The 14353-nt window shown below is 38.6% G+C and overlaps 1 protein-coding gene across 4 annotated transcripts; it reads right to left on the bottom strand.

Moving 5' to 3' along the window:
* Positions 1–2463: 2463 nt before the first annotated feature.
* LOC131977794 (uncharacterized) lies at positions 2464–13950 on the bottom strand. 4 transcript variants are annotated; one of them, XM_059341260.1, is made up of 11 exons: positions 13694–13950; positions 11877–12019; positions 10782–10843; positions 10592–10705; positions 10402–10500; positions 8528–10285; positions 8279–8424; positions 8082–8143; positions 7843–7962; positions 6877–6975; positions 5547–6162 (listed from the first exon to the last, which is right to left on the bottom strand). In XM_059341260.1, the coding sequence occupies exons 1-6, from the start codon at positions 13802–13804 to the stop codon at positions 10161–10163; spliced, it is 654 nt and encodes a 217-aa protein (XP_059197243.1). In that variant the 5' UTR covers positions 13805–13950; the 3' UTR covers positions 5547–6162; positions 6877–6975; positions 7843–7962; positions 8082–8143; positions 8279–8424; positions 8528–10160. The 4 variants fall into 4 exon arrangements, with proteins under 4 accessions (XP_059197230.1, XP_059197222.1, XP_059197243.1 ...); XM_059341247.1 differs by lacking the exons at positions 5547–6162; positions 6877–6975; positions 7843–7962; ... (5 more) ...; positions 11877–12019; positions 13694–13950 and adding exons at positions 2464–2650; positions 3663–3761; positions 4797–4910; positions 5036–5097; positions 5227–5372 and having other exon boundaries at positions 8528–8727; XM_059341239.1 differs by lacking the exons at positions 6877–6975; positions 7843–7962; positions 8082–8143; ... (5 more) ...; positions 11877–12019; positions 13694–13950 and adding exons at positions 2464–2650; positions 3663–3761; positions 4797–4910; positions 5036–5097; positions 5227–5372 and having other exon boundaries at positions 5516–5740.
* Between the last annotated feature and the right edge of the window lie 403 nt (positions 13951–14353).

Here is a 14353-nt window from a genome sequence, read left to right as displayed (position 1 = left end):
ACTATTTCTAAAACTGTCAACATGCTCCAGATCACATTAATTAATCTCTTGATCTAGAGAATGCCTCTCAGTTTAATTAAACTATTTGCCAGCAAAAAAGGAGATGGTGTAGATTGAGCACATCTTATGATTTATAAAAACATCCAGAGACTGAACAGAGTCACTTTGTTTTGGGTCACACTCAGGGCATTATACTTATAACAACAAAATGTAGTATTGGAAAAGCTCACTTTCCTGTATGTTCCGGGGGGATTAAGGATACTTAACAGATTAAACATACTTGATAAATGTGAAAGTTATTCATTTGGTGTTTGTTTTGAAATTAAGAAATGCCCCAAGAAAAAAGACACTGCTACCCTTCTTGTATAGATGGTAAAGGAAGCACATATTCCACAGACCCAAAAAGCTCAGTGTGCTGGTTTATACGTTAAATGACCCAAATTCACTTGATTACCACTGGGTTGCCTATCGGTTCGTCAGTCACTTTTCTATATTTTTGATTGTGGTCTGTTCTGTGTAAATCAAGGCATAAGGCCATATGCAGATATTTGTTGTGTGTGTGTGTGTGTGTGTGTGTGTGCGCGCACGGTGTATGCAGATGCAATGTTCTTCGTAGATCTCAGACTGTGATTGAATCCTGCACAGGAAATGAGTCTTTTTTTATATAATTGTGTGTGTGTGTGTGTGAGAGAGAGAGAAAGATATATGTACATACGACTCATGAGCAGGTGTGCAGATGTACAGTAATAAACTACCAATAAACAAGGCTATGGGCATCCTCCTCTGTAGCGCTGTGTGATTTTTTCCCTCCTGCTTATTGATATAAGGTTTTCATGCATGAAGATTGTAATTTATTTGAGGTGGCAGGAAATCGTAAACTATTAAGTCAAACATGGTTCTTATGTACACAGTTACGAAATTGCTATTATTATTAGCTTTCTCAGTAAGAGAAGACTTGTTAATGCCCCTCCAGGCATGTGGTTCTGTGTGTGACGCAGCAGATATTTTTCAGTTTTCATTGTAGCTGAATTGATAAGCTGGAGAGCACACATGTACACGCATGATGCAATGCCAGGGCTAAAGTTCAAATGTGAACCAATATGTCAGACAAAATATTTGCACAGCATGTTTGATTTATTATTTGCTCCTCACCTGTCATAAAATCCAACCTCCTCTATTGAAACCTAGAGTATTTTGAAAAATAGCAGGTTCATCACTGCTCATTTATATATTCTCAACACCCCATTTCCTCCAGCAGCTTATGGTTGCCACCATGAGCCATAAGCATATAATTTCATGAGCAATAGCAGATTTTATGAGGGGACAGGGGAGATAGGCTTGTCCTAGACTTCCTGCCCCAATACAGCTACAACCACACATTTGACTTAAAATTTATGTAGTTTAACTTCTTCTAGTGTGAAGTAATTGGTAACAAAGTAGTTTCCACAACACTGTATACAAACACCTGACTTGTACAGTGGTTCCTCGCTGCACTAGGTGTCTCCCGGACCACATTTTGCCATGATGACACACACACAGACTCACACAAAATCATAAGGTGAAAAGAATACCAGCCACTTGCTGTTGCCACTGGTAAATAGTCTACTCACCTGGTCGGTGAGCTGTGTTTTCAATGGTCATCTGAACTGTGGTTGCTGTGTGAAATGTGAAGCTGCAAACTGAAAAACCTTAATATTTCGCAACATATGACTCAATAAAACCTGAATCATTGTTGTTTAGAAAATATTGGATGCAATTCTTGGATCTGAAATGACAGTTTTGTTATCCCGAATAGATAGAGGACATCAGTGTCGCCAGCAGCAGTGATTGTCATGAAGTGGCTTTCACAGGAAGTCTTCGTCATCACCTCATCATTTTGGTTGGTTGTGCTTTCTGCTACGTGTTCAGCAATTTAAAACTGAAGGTGACACCCTATGTTGTGTGGGAAGACCAAGGACCCATAGGAATATTATTTCGTTCCCAAAAATGAAGAAATTGATAGTTGAGGGTAAGACATGGACTATAATGGGTGGAATATAGCTCAGAGGCCCATCCCACATTAAAAGACAGAGTGCTGAGTATTTTATAAGTGTTGTAATCTCATTTAAAGGTGAATACAATTTATCTATCAGTAAATTGGTGTGTTGATGTCAGTGTACAGTATTTTAACTGCTTAATATAAAAAAATATGTTTTTGTGATTAAATGTACCAGGACACTGGTGTCACTGATGTTATTGACTGCAGCTGCAATCATTTGGGTCAAATTTCATGTACATTTTAACATATATATACATGTCAGGTGTCCTGAATTAAGGTTTTATGTGGAGAAGGTCACAAGACCTTTAAAGGCTGGTGATGATGGAATTTGAAAGCAATACAAAAAAGTACATACACAATACGGTAAAATAGATGATGACAGGTACACTAAAACAGCAATAAAGACAGAAGAACAACAGTCATTTTCTTCCCTTATTAATTTTATTTGCAGAATTCTCCTTAGTCAGACATCGTCTTGTGATTTTGATCCTGCTTCACCAAGTGTCTGAATTCGACCCAAACTGTTGATGATACCATCAAGTAGGCGTTGAACGTCAGAGCCCATATCAGTCAAGAACTGGGTCAGATCAGTGACCTCATCCGAGCAAAAACCTTTGAGGTAGACGGTTGTGAATTAATTTAATGATTCCAGTGAACAGATAGGCCCTTTCATAGTACGGTCCCGCAGATGTCCCGCTATATTGCTGTAAAGATCTGTGCCGGGTTTTCACCTTAGGGCGTTCACAGTGATCCCGCGAAGGCGTGATATTTGTGCCCTTGCATAGGGCAGTGTGGGAGGATAACGGGAGGAGACAAAAGTGCAGCAGTGCTGGACAGTAGCACAGTGCTAATAAGCTGCACAGTTATCTCTGTACAGTATGTATGTGCTGCAGCAGTTTGTGTTCAGATAGTGACCTCCGTTTGTTTACAAAAAGCACCAGACACTCTTTGCACAGTTAGCGATGCTGGTTTGTTTATAGTCAGTGGCAGACACTTTGTGTACAGTTAGCAAGCCAGTTTGTTCACAATAAGCGGTGGACGCCGTGCACAGTTAGCGACAACGGCCGCAGTTGTTATGCATGCTGCTGGACACTGATTCGATGACTATTGGACCAAGTGGGAGGTGTTTGTTAGATGTCATGCGCAACATCAAATATTCCTACTTGCTGGGATGGCCGTTTCATCGTGGTCCCGCTTCCAACAGACCTACTAATTTTCCGCCTCCATGACTACCTCCGGAGGCAGAAAATTGGTGGGCTCAGTTGATCCCGGCATCCCACTTCTGGTGTTTTCCTATTGCAGGTGAGATGTTATGGAGCCTTAAATGTCCCGGCATGAAACGGCACTATGAAAGGGGCTAATGTCATGTTTGTACAACTTTATCAGCCATGGCACTGAACAGAAAAAAGGCAGAGGCACAGAATATAACTCACCACACTAGATGTGGTGCTTTGTTTATATATACACACACACACACACAAAAATCGTGCCTGGTGTGAACATAGAGGTTTGGGCATTAAACACATGAAAAAGTGAAATCTGAGCATATTAACAACCTGTTGATAAACAAAATAGATGCAGCTTTAAAGCCTTGCAGCCAGATAACACGCATGACAGTTCATACCTTTTTCTGGGTCCATGATAGCAGGTGCTGGTAAGTTCAGACACTCGACCTGCTTGGTAAACTCTTCCAGCTCAGCAGCAGCCACCTTATCTCTCCTGCCTGAGAGACAGAATAAGTGTGTGCAAAGGAGCTTTACAGTACTACTGGGCTGATGCAGGACAGTAACTTTAGAGATTCAAACGTCAAAAGATGGACTCACTTTAATTTTTAAATAAAGTAATTATTTAAAGATTAAATTACATAAAATACAAAGAGATTATATTTATTTTTATTTACAAAAAAATATAACAAATTTAATAGAAAGTATAAAACACTGCTGTGTTAGACAGCGTTATGAGTGGCACTAACAGTGTCAACAACTGCAGCAGAACCGACAGAGTTAACTGAGGCGACTAGGCTGCACTGCCGCAAAATCTGCAGAGACCCTGCCTGTATTTTCTCTTTTATTCCTATTTTGCAGTGTTCCAATTATTTTGGATGTCAGCAAACAGTATTTGGTTCCCAGATGAAGTGTGTAACAACCAACCAATAACTGTGTGCAAGATGTGCAGCCCATTCCCAAGTCATCAAATACCACTGCTTTGTCACGCCCCGTGACGTCTGATACAGAAGTACAACACATCCATTAGCTCCTGTATGATACGAAGTGGAGGTATTTGATGACCTGCGATGAGAAGGGGCTGATTAATCTTTGCATTTACACAAAAATCAAGAGGTGTAGGTGTGATTATTTGTGCTTATTTGAGTGTAACCAGCATTTAACATCGGGAAAAAAATGTATTCCTTTGATTTGAAACTTTGTTTTTGCTAACGCTGCTCCCTCTCTTCAGTCACTGTCTAGCTCACTCGAGCGAATAAAACAATATATTACATATTACATGTAGGGTCATGTGATTTTTAAATGACAGCACTATTAGAAGCACTTTTGATATATTCTATACTCTATATAAATATGACTTCCAAGGGATAAAATCTGACCAGTCTTTCTGTGATTCTCTCCTCATATGTGGCTTTTGCATTTGTTCAACACTTCTCTGCCTAATCCATTTCAACAAGTGCATCCTGTGAACTCTTTTAAATAGAAGCTATGGCATTTCTTCTACATTGATTTTATCAGTGTGTCTTGAATCTTACTTGTGAGCTGGACACTATTGAATGTCCGTCCTCCAATGGTGAAATTTGTGTAGAAAACATTGCAGTCAGAGCAGCCAGTACTCAGCAGAGCAGCAGATAATGGTAAAGGGTGAGCTGGGAATACACACATAAATGAGCACACATCAACACAAAAGTAAAGACACAAAGTACAACATTGTTGCAGCCAGTATGTGGTCAGTAAAAATGTTTGAACAGCATGTTCCATCAATACTACTCACCCGATGTGAGAGTGTTTTGTTCCAAGGTCGCTTTATACGTAAAACTGAAGCAGCGGCCCAACCTTTCATAAGAAGACATTGTGAAAAGTGAAATTACACATTGCAATGTTTTTAAATTTGGATGGAACACCACTGGACATGCAAGAGTTTATCTCTAAAATAACCACAATTAAATTTAGGGTTGAAATTACGATTTTTGTGACAGAAAGAGATTCATGGTATCACTCTCGTTGGCAGCTGTGACTTTAACCCTCGAGCTCTCCAACAACAGATCTGTCAGGAATTTGGATAACGGGACGTTTGTGGCTTCTGCAATGTGCGTCCATGTGCCCAGAAGCTGAAACAGACGACATCTCTCTCAGTTACTGTACATAAGATGACAAATGGTTGTGTGATATTTCTTTTATAATAAAAACAGAAAACATACAGAAAGTGAGATTTTGAGGGGCCGATGACAAGGAGGGTGAGAGAGTGTCTTACCTGCTCTCTTCCATTGATTTCAAGAGGTTGGATCAGACTCTCACAGCTGCTCACAGGAGCCGACTGTCCGACAGACAGAAGACTGAGCACAGCAACAGCAACATGAATAAACTTCATAGTGGTTCGCAACAGCTACTTTCACAGAGGTCCTTAATCTGTGTCTATTGCACTGTTCACAGGCTGAAACTAACTGTGTCTGCGTCAAGCTCAAACTGGTAGATTTAAAGTTCAGACGCCCACTCCATGTAGTCATGAGTTGTTTACAGTATGTGTTGCAGTCTGGTTAACGGGAGGACAAAGTACAAGACCAGACCATACTTTAAAGGCTGGTGATGATGAAATTTGAAAAAAGTATACACAATACAGTAAAATAGAAACAAATAAATTAATCTGGATGACAGGTACACTAAAACAGCAATAAAAGACAGAAGAACAAAAGTCATTTTCTTCACTTATTCATTTTATTTACAGAATTCTCCTTAGTTAGACACTTCATAATGTAGGCATTGCAAGTCATTATTCACGTTCCTTCAATGATTTAAGTCCATCTTCAGTGTTCAGACTGTCAATTAGACTGAGAACTTCAGATTCCACTTCAGCGAAGGTATTGGTCATATTAGTGACCTCTGTTTCAAACGAGCAAAAACCTTTGAGGTAGACAGTTGTGAATTAATTTAATTGATTCCAGTGAACAGATTATGTCTTGTTTGTATAACTTTATCAACCATGGCACTGAACAGAACAAAGGCAGAGAAACAGAATATAACTCATTACACTGGATGCATGCCCAATGTAACCGAATTGACTGCAGACATAATTTGCACTCATTCACTGTGTATGGGATACCTGGCAACACAAACCAAGCTGACCAGGTAAGGCCAAAATTCAAAGAGAATTTTTATCTGGGTATCTGGGACTTGAATGTTATGTACAAAACAGCAAAAGTGCCCATTTCGGCCACTGTTGATGACGGGAAAAAAGTGTCTTACACAATTAACTGTGCATGGCCCCTGTATGCAATTCATTGAAACTCAGGTCTGTCTTACTTTTTCGGCACAGTCCAGTTTGCCAGGTATCCCAGCATGCTTCGTGCAGCAAGTTAGGCATTTCCCATACACAATGACTCACTGTGAATTCTCGCCAGTCGCCAGGTTGTACACATACAGTGGGCATGCACTGTAACGCAAATATCAAACTAGTGCGAGTAACACACAAAAATGTTCTTTGTGTGAACATTAGAGGTTTAGGAATTAAAAGTGGAATGGAAAAGTGATATCTGAGCATATTAACAACCTGTTGATAAATAAAATAGATGCAGCTTTAAAGCATTGCAGCCAGATTACACATGTGACAGTTCATACCTTTTTCTGGGTCCATGATAGCAGGTGCTGGTAAGTTCAGACACTCGACCTGTTTGGTAAACTCTTCCAGCTCTGCAGCAGCCACCTTATCTCTCCTGCCTGAGAGACAGAACAAGTGTGTGCAAAGGAGCTTTACAGTACTACTGGGCTGATGCAGGACAGTAACTTTAGAGATTCAAACGTCGAAAGATGGACTCAGTTTAATTCATAATAAAGTAATTATATCATGATTAAAATATAAAGAAATATTATATATTCTATAGACATGAATATAATAATTTCATAAAGTAAAGTAACACTCCTGTATTAGACAGCTTTAATAGTGGTGCTAACATTGCTTACAACTGCAACAGAACTGTCTGTATTTTCTCTTTTCCTCTTATTTTGCCATGTTCCAATTATTTTGGGTGTCAGCAAACAGTATTTGGTTCCCAGATGAAGTGTGTAACAACCAAGCAATAACTGTGTGCAAGATGTGCAGCCCATTCCCAAGTCATCAAATACCACTGCTTTGTCACGCCCCGTGACATTTGATACAGAAGCACAACACATCAATTAGCTCAAGTATGACGCTACAACAATGTAGCTTTAGTGTGTTTATTTGTGCTCTAGAATGTAACCAGCATTTAACAATCAGAAATGTTTTTTAATTCCTTCGATGTAAAGCTTTATTTTTGCTAATGCTCCCTCTCTTCATTTACTGTCTAGCTCACTCAAGCACTGGAGGAAGAGCCAACTTTGAATGTTCTGTATACAAATACCAGCCTAGAACAAATTACCATTATATTTACTGTCATATGATTTTTAAATGACAGCAATTTTACACACATCCTCTATCCTCAATAAATATCACTTTCAAGATCTTCCAAATCTTTCTGTGATTCTCTCCGCATTTGTGGTTTTTGCATGTGTTCTTCTGTACCGCTGTCTTCTACATTGATTTTATCAGTGTCTTTTGAATCTTACTTATGAGCTTGGCACTATGGACTGTTCGTCCTCCTATGGTGACATTTGTGTAGAAAACATTGCAGTCAGGGCAGCCAGTACTCAGCAGAGCAGTGGAAAAGGGTAAAGGGTGACCTATGACTATAGACATAAATGAACACACATCGACACAAAAGTAAAGACACAAAGTACAATATTGTTGCAGCCAGTATGTGGTCAGTCAAAATGTTTGAACAGCATGTTCCATCAATACTACTCACCCGATGTGAGAGTGTTTTTTTCCAAGGTCGCTTTATATGTCAAAGTGAAGCAGCGGCCCAACCTTTCATAAGAAGACATTGTGAAAAGTGAAATTATGCACTGCAATGTTTTTAAATTTGGATAGAACACCACTCGACAATGGACATGCAAGAGTTTAGCTCCAAAAAAACACAATTAAATTTAGGGTTGAAATTACATTTTTTTTGCCTGAGAAAAATTCATGGTATCACTCTCGTTGGCAGCAGTGACTTTAACCCTCCAGCTCTCTACAAACATCTCTGTCAGCAATGTGGATGATGGGATGTTTGTGGCTTCTGCGATGTAGGTCCACGTGCCCAGAAGCTGAAACAGACGCCGTCTCTCCCAGTTACATAAGATGACAAATGGTGTGATTTTTCTTTTAAAAAATAAAAACAAGGACAAGGAGGGTGAGAGAGTGTCTTACCTGCTCTGTTCCATTGATTTCACGAGGTTGGATCAGACTCTCACAGCTGCTCACAGGAGCCGACTGTCCGACAGACAGAAGACTGAGCACAGCAACAGCAACGTGAATAAACTTCATAGTGGTTCGCAACAGCTACTTTCACAGAGGTCCTTAATCTGTGTCTATTGCACTGTTCACAGGCTGAAAATTATTGTGCCTGCGTCAAGATCAAACTGTTGGGTTTAAAGTTCAGATGCCCACTCCATAGAGTCATGAGTTGTTTACATATGTGTTGCAGTCTGGTTCAGAGGAGGACAAAGTAAAATAATTGGCTTTTTTTCATGAAACCAAAAACAAACCAACTAGGAGAGTGCTCAGAGAACACCGTCACCTTGTGATTTCAATCCACTTCAAAACAACAAACCTAACCAAAAAAAATATCATCTTTCTGCACCCTGAAGCTCTAACACCCAATTGAAGCGACATTAAGAAAAACACTTAAGATTTTTGTGGTCACAATATTGCAGGTAATTTTTTAAAATGCATACTGGGTAAACTATAGTATAGTGTATCATGTAATGTGACCATGATGGGGCACTCTTAGTTCAGTGTTAATAATGTATGCATGCTCAGGACAGACTGTGGAAGTGAGGAAGGAAACACTCAGTTGTTAAATTGATTTAAAATTAAATGTGATGTTAGTTCAAGCTGAACGAGGAATAATTCAATATTTTATACCTTGTTATACAGTGATTTGTAGTAGGGGAGACAAGGGACAGCTGTTGCAATGTTCTTATTAAATAAAATAAAAAATTTGCACTAGACTTGCCAAACTGCAATTTTATGAACTCCAATGTGTTAACTACTGAAACTATGCACAAAAGTGGTTTTATGAAAGATTAATTCACTATTTTATTACCTATTTACCTTTACACTTTTATGTGATCTTGCGCATTTTTTGTATTCGTTTATGAATTTTGATATGATTGATTTCATAAAATGTTTTATTATGTGACTTTTATGTCAGTTCAATATGAAGCACTTGGTGCCTGCAATGTCTTTGTTGTAAAGGACTTTGTGCTGCATTTAATATATGAAAGGTTCTATACAAATTTTATTCTTAAGTTTATAATTATTATCATTATTATTTATTCATTATCAGTAACTGCCTTTTCTAACTGGGGTCGCTGGTGGGCTGGAGGCATCCCTGCTAACACCCTGGATAGGTCACCAGACAATCACAGGTCTGACACAAAGATACAGACAACCATTAGCTTTCACATCTACGGGGAATTTATAGTCCCCAGTTAACCTAAGCTGCATGTCTTTGGACTGTGGACGAAAGACAGAAAACCCAGAGTGATACGGGGAGAACATGTAGACTCTACACAGAAGAGCCCTCTTGTTGTGAGGCCCTGACTGGACTGCCTGTTTTAATAAAAAAATACATGCAAATATAAATATATAATATATACTAAATTCTTGGAGTTCACAATGTGAGGCCGCTGCCACCACTACTACTACCACTAATAATAATTATAAGAACAAGAACAAGAACGGAGTTCCTTCTTCATAATTTTATACCTGAATTAGTTACATATAGCAACACAAATCAATGCGTTCTCATACAAAATGGCAAAACTATTTATATAAATCAGTTCACAAACATATCAAAAAAAGCATCCAGGAGTTTTGCAACTCGATGCCCTGTCTTAGCCTCTGATAAAGAGTTGAGGGCGCTGATCCCCTCTGAGGGCGGGATGTTGTCTGGGCAGATTTCTGTGCACACACACAATAAACATGAACAAAAACAATGAACAAGTATCAAAAACAAACAGCTTTGTATGCTATGATGGAGATACAATTAAGTGGAGATAAATAGTTAAAATTCTCACCGTAGTCTGTGTTTATCATTATGGGCGACGGCATCTGAAGACACTCTGCCTGTTTCTTGAGTGTCTCCACAGCAGCAGATGAGACACTCTGTCTCCTGCCTGGAAATTAAGATGTCACAGTTATGAACATTTCATTCAAAAAATACTTTTTTTGCGATAGTGTTTTAGGACTGATAAGTGAGTTTCGTACTAAAAAGCAGAAGACTGGTGAAAGTGTCTTTGCCAGAGACAATTTTTTCATGGGCAACCAGACAGTCAGAGCAGTCAGTCGTCAGGTAGACTTCCTTGAGGTAGAAAGGTTGCTCTGTGAAAAACACACAAACAGGAAGTGTCTTAATGCAGGTTTCCACTCTGATAAATTGTGGCTCTTCTTCACTCACCAATTAGCATCGTGCTGTTTTCAAAGGTCACATTGTATATTAAGCTGGAACATTTGCTAAATCTGTGGAGAGAAAGGTAAAGGCTGCATCAAAACACAACATTATGACAGATTCTTTGGGAAGACAGCAGCTTAAAACAATTAATGTATACATTTTTGAAAGCCTTAAAGCTGCTATAATCGACATTTTTATATCATCAGTGGATCAAATGACTCTAGGCAGGCTGTTCTTGTTCACTGTTCTACCTGTGAAAAGTAGTGGTCAATAATTTGTATATTACACATGTAATCAAGGCCAGGAGGAGCAGCTGATTACAGTCCATATTGACAATCTGTGTTGGGTGGTGACCTCTAGTGGCCATATGACTGGAGCAACAAAGGAAGTCAATGTCCTCAGAGAAACCAAAAGTTAATGTTGTTATTTTAAGGTATATAAATTAACTTGAATGCAACTTATTTGTTTTTATTCACCATCAAAACTGTTATCATAGACACAACTCCAAATAAAAGCTACATTTTCTCCATGTCTATGAAATGTGTAAATAGCCAACTGTTTGCTTACAAGTTCACCTTAACAGATTTATAAACTGATAATATGGCAATATCCCATTGGATTACAGCTTGTTTGCACTGCCGCCAAGTGGCCAAAACAATAGTTCATCAGGGTTTAGATTTTTGCACTGACCATATTTTATTCTAAGAGCTTAATAGAACTTTGCAGGGATGTGATTAAGAATAGGCAGATTTGCACAATGCATGTCTCCAGACTAGATATGTTAAAATACCTAATTAAAACTAAACCTCTGCAAACTAAAAATAATGCATGTTTAAATTTGTACTTCATTGTGCACTGCCATTGCTGCCATGTGGGCAAAAGCAAAACTATTTATTGCACAATACTTGTTATAACAAGATAAGTTTCTCCTTGTAACACATTTTTACAATAGCAGCAGTTGGTTAGTAGGGAAAAACATGAACTGGAACCATCAGAATTCATCTTGAGGAATTCACATCGGACAGTTCTTGGTTGGAGATCACTCATTTCCCCTCAAAACCAGAACCATGTAGCCTTCAGCCCTGTGGTGTGAGGACTTACATTCTCTGAGTCTGGATGATATTGAGGATGTTGCTCTGGCTGGTTGCAGTGATGTCCAGCCAGACACTGGTCATCAGATGGCCCAGGGAGCGGCTTCCTGGGAGGTCAGAGCTCCCCCCGATGTACAGCCACTTTCCCAACATCTGGAGCACACAGACAGAGCACAGAATATATATCAACATATGTCAATATTTGCACTGCTTTAGAGATCATAGGAGTAGAGACTCAGATCTCACTTTGGTTATACAAGGACCGATTGGCCTGTAGCAACGACCCTAATATCCCAAACTCTCACAGCTCCCCCCTCTCTAGTCTACAAAATGTGTAGACTGGATGAACAATCTCCCACGACCGCTCCAGCAGCCGAGTGTAAAGAGCTGGTCCACTATTCCACAACCAGGACAGAATGTACAGTGGTGGGATGTAACTAAATACATTTACTCAAGTAGTACAATTTTGAGGTACTTGTACTTTACTTGAGTATTTTTATTTCATGTAACTTTATACTTCTGCTCCACTACATTTTGAGGCAAATATTGTACTTTTTACTCCACTACATTTAGCTACCAGCTTTAGTTACTTTTCAGGCCGAGATTTAACATAAAATATATGATCAATTTGAAGTAATTAGACTTTTTCTTTTAGTTAAGCCTCATTACAGTATATTAGGTAGTTCAAATTAGCCCTACCTTTACAAAATTAAAACACTGCGTTCATAAATGCATCAATACAAATAATCTAATACCATATAGAATATATATAACGATCTGAGTGGGTCCATTCTGCATAACGAGTACTTTTACTTTTGATACTTACAGTACATTTTGATGCTGATGCTCTTGTACTTTTAAGAAGTAAGTTTTGAAAGCAGAACGTTCACTTGTAATGGAGTCATTTTCATACTTTTTCTTAAGTAAGGAATCTGAATACTTTTTTCCACCACTGAAAATGTGCATTGCTCCACCACCACACCATGTTATGGTAGCGATTCTTAGAGAAGAACATTTTAATCCATTCCATAACAGCCTGGGCTGCTACATTTACTCAATAATGTTAGACTTTTCAGGGAATAGCTTCACATTAGGTGTTTCCCTGATATGATCAGCTTGATCTGTAATGGTGTTAATTTAAAAGTATGTTGTTAGGTAAGTTATTGCTCTCACTGTAGAAAGTTTTATTTCTTAATAAGGGTTATGACTTAAAATTAAAGACAGTAGAGGTTGTGTTCCTGTGCTGTAGGAATATGCATCATTGAATTCTATCAAATGAATGTTTTTACTGCTGACATAAAATTGTTTAACCCTGGAGTCTATGAAAACACCGGCACATTACTTCTTCATGACGTGAAGACATAAAAATGAAGCAACATTGAGCCTTGCCATCAGCTTCCCTCTAAAGTTCTGGCTTGAAACTTCATGCCTGATTTTGTTTTTGATTATATTCGGCCAAGTAAACCCGGAGATATTGTCAAATATATTTAGTATAAAAATATAGAACTAGATATTATCCTCATTTTACCTCTTATGTTATATTTGCAACCTGCATTCATATTTGCAACATTTAAAATTATATGTATTGAAATACAATTTAAGATCGGATTTTATGTTTTCCTTTGCTTCTTTTGGGTTCAACATTTTTATCAAGTAAATCAAAGTTAAAAATTAATTATCAGGACATAGGTAACGCTAAAAAAAACAAAAAAAAAAACTGTCACCAATATGGCAAGATTTTTTAAAGGACATAATAGCCCAAGATTTCAGAGGGTTAAAATAAACAAAAAATACTTTAGATGTAAAGTAAAGCAGGTGTGCACTTACGTCTTCGCTGCTGACAGTTATCGGTTTCACCAGACTGTCACAGCCGCTCAGAGGAGCCGAGAGTCCCAGTGAGAGAAGACTCATCAACACGACAGCAACACACGTCTTCATCCTCTAGATGGCTCTTGTGTTGTTTCTTATAAAGCTTTCCTTTCCTTATGTGCCTCCCAGTTTGTTTATTTCTTCTTCAGGTGTAGCTCTTCACTGCCTGCCAGACAACTGGATGCATCCCACCAGCATATTTTCATTTTCCTGTGAGCTGATGTAACCAAAGCAAACAGCCCGGGGGGACGAGAGAGGGGAGACTTTGACCTGTTTGAGGCACTTGGAATCCTGATCCGATCAGTAACAATAGAGGCCGTTATAAACACTAAGTATGTTCATGGATTTCTCTGATAACCTGGGATCTGTAACTGACCCTCACATGCAATCAGTTTATCAGAGTTCTTCCACCTCCATTTTATTAACATATTTTGATGTTTATTCCTTTCTAAACCGTAAAGAGCAGATTTTAATCAAAGCCACTTAATAGACCATGACATCCTTTCACCAGTGGCAGTGATGGAGGATTTATTCAGATTTGTCTGCAGTAAAAATCCAATAGGTGTAGGAATTAACTTATTCTATCTGCCATTTATCAGCTTAATAATGCAGGATAAG

Source organism: Centropristis striata, chromosome 1, assembly GCF_030273125.1.
Source record: "Centropristis striata isolate RG_2023a ecotype Rhode Island chromosome 1, C.striata_1.0, whole genome shotgun sequence".
NCBI lineage: Eukaryota > Metazoa > Chordata > Actinopteri > Perciformes > Serranidae > Centropristis > Centropristis striata.
Note: the sequence above shows the minus strand (reverse complement) of the source record. Positions and strands in the feature narration are given on the sequence as shown.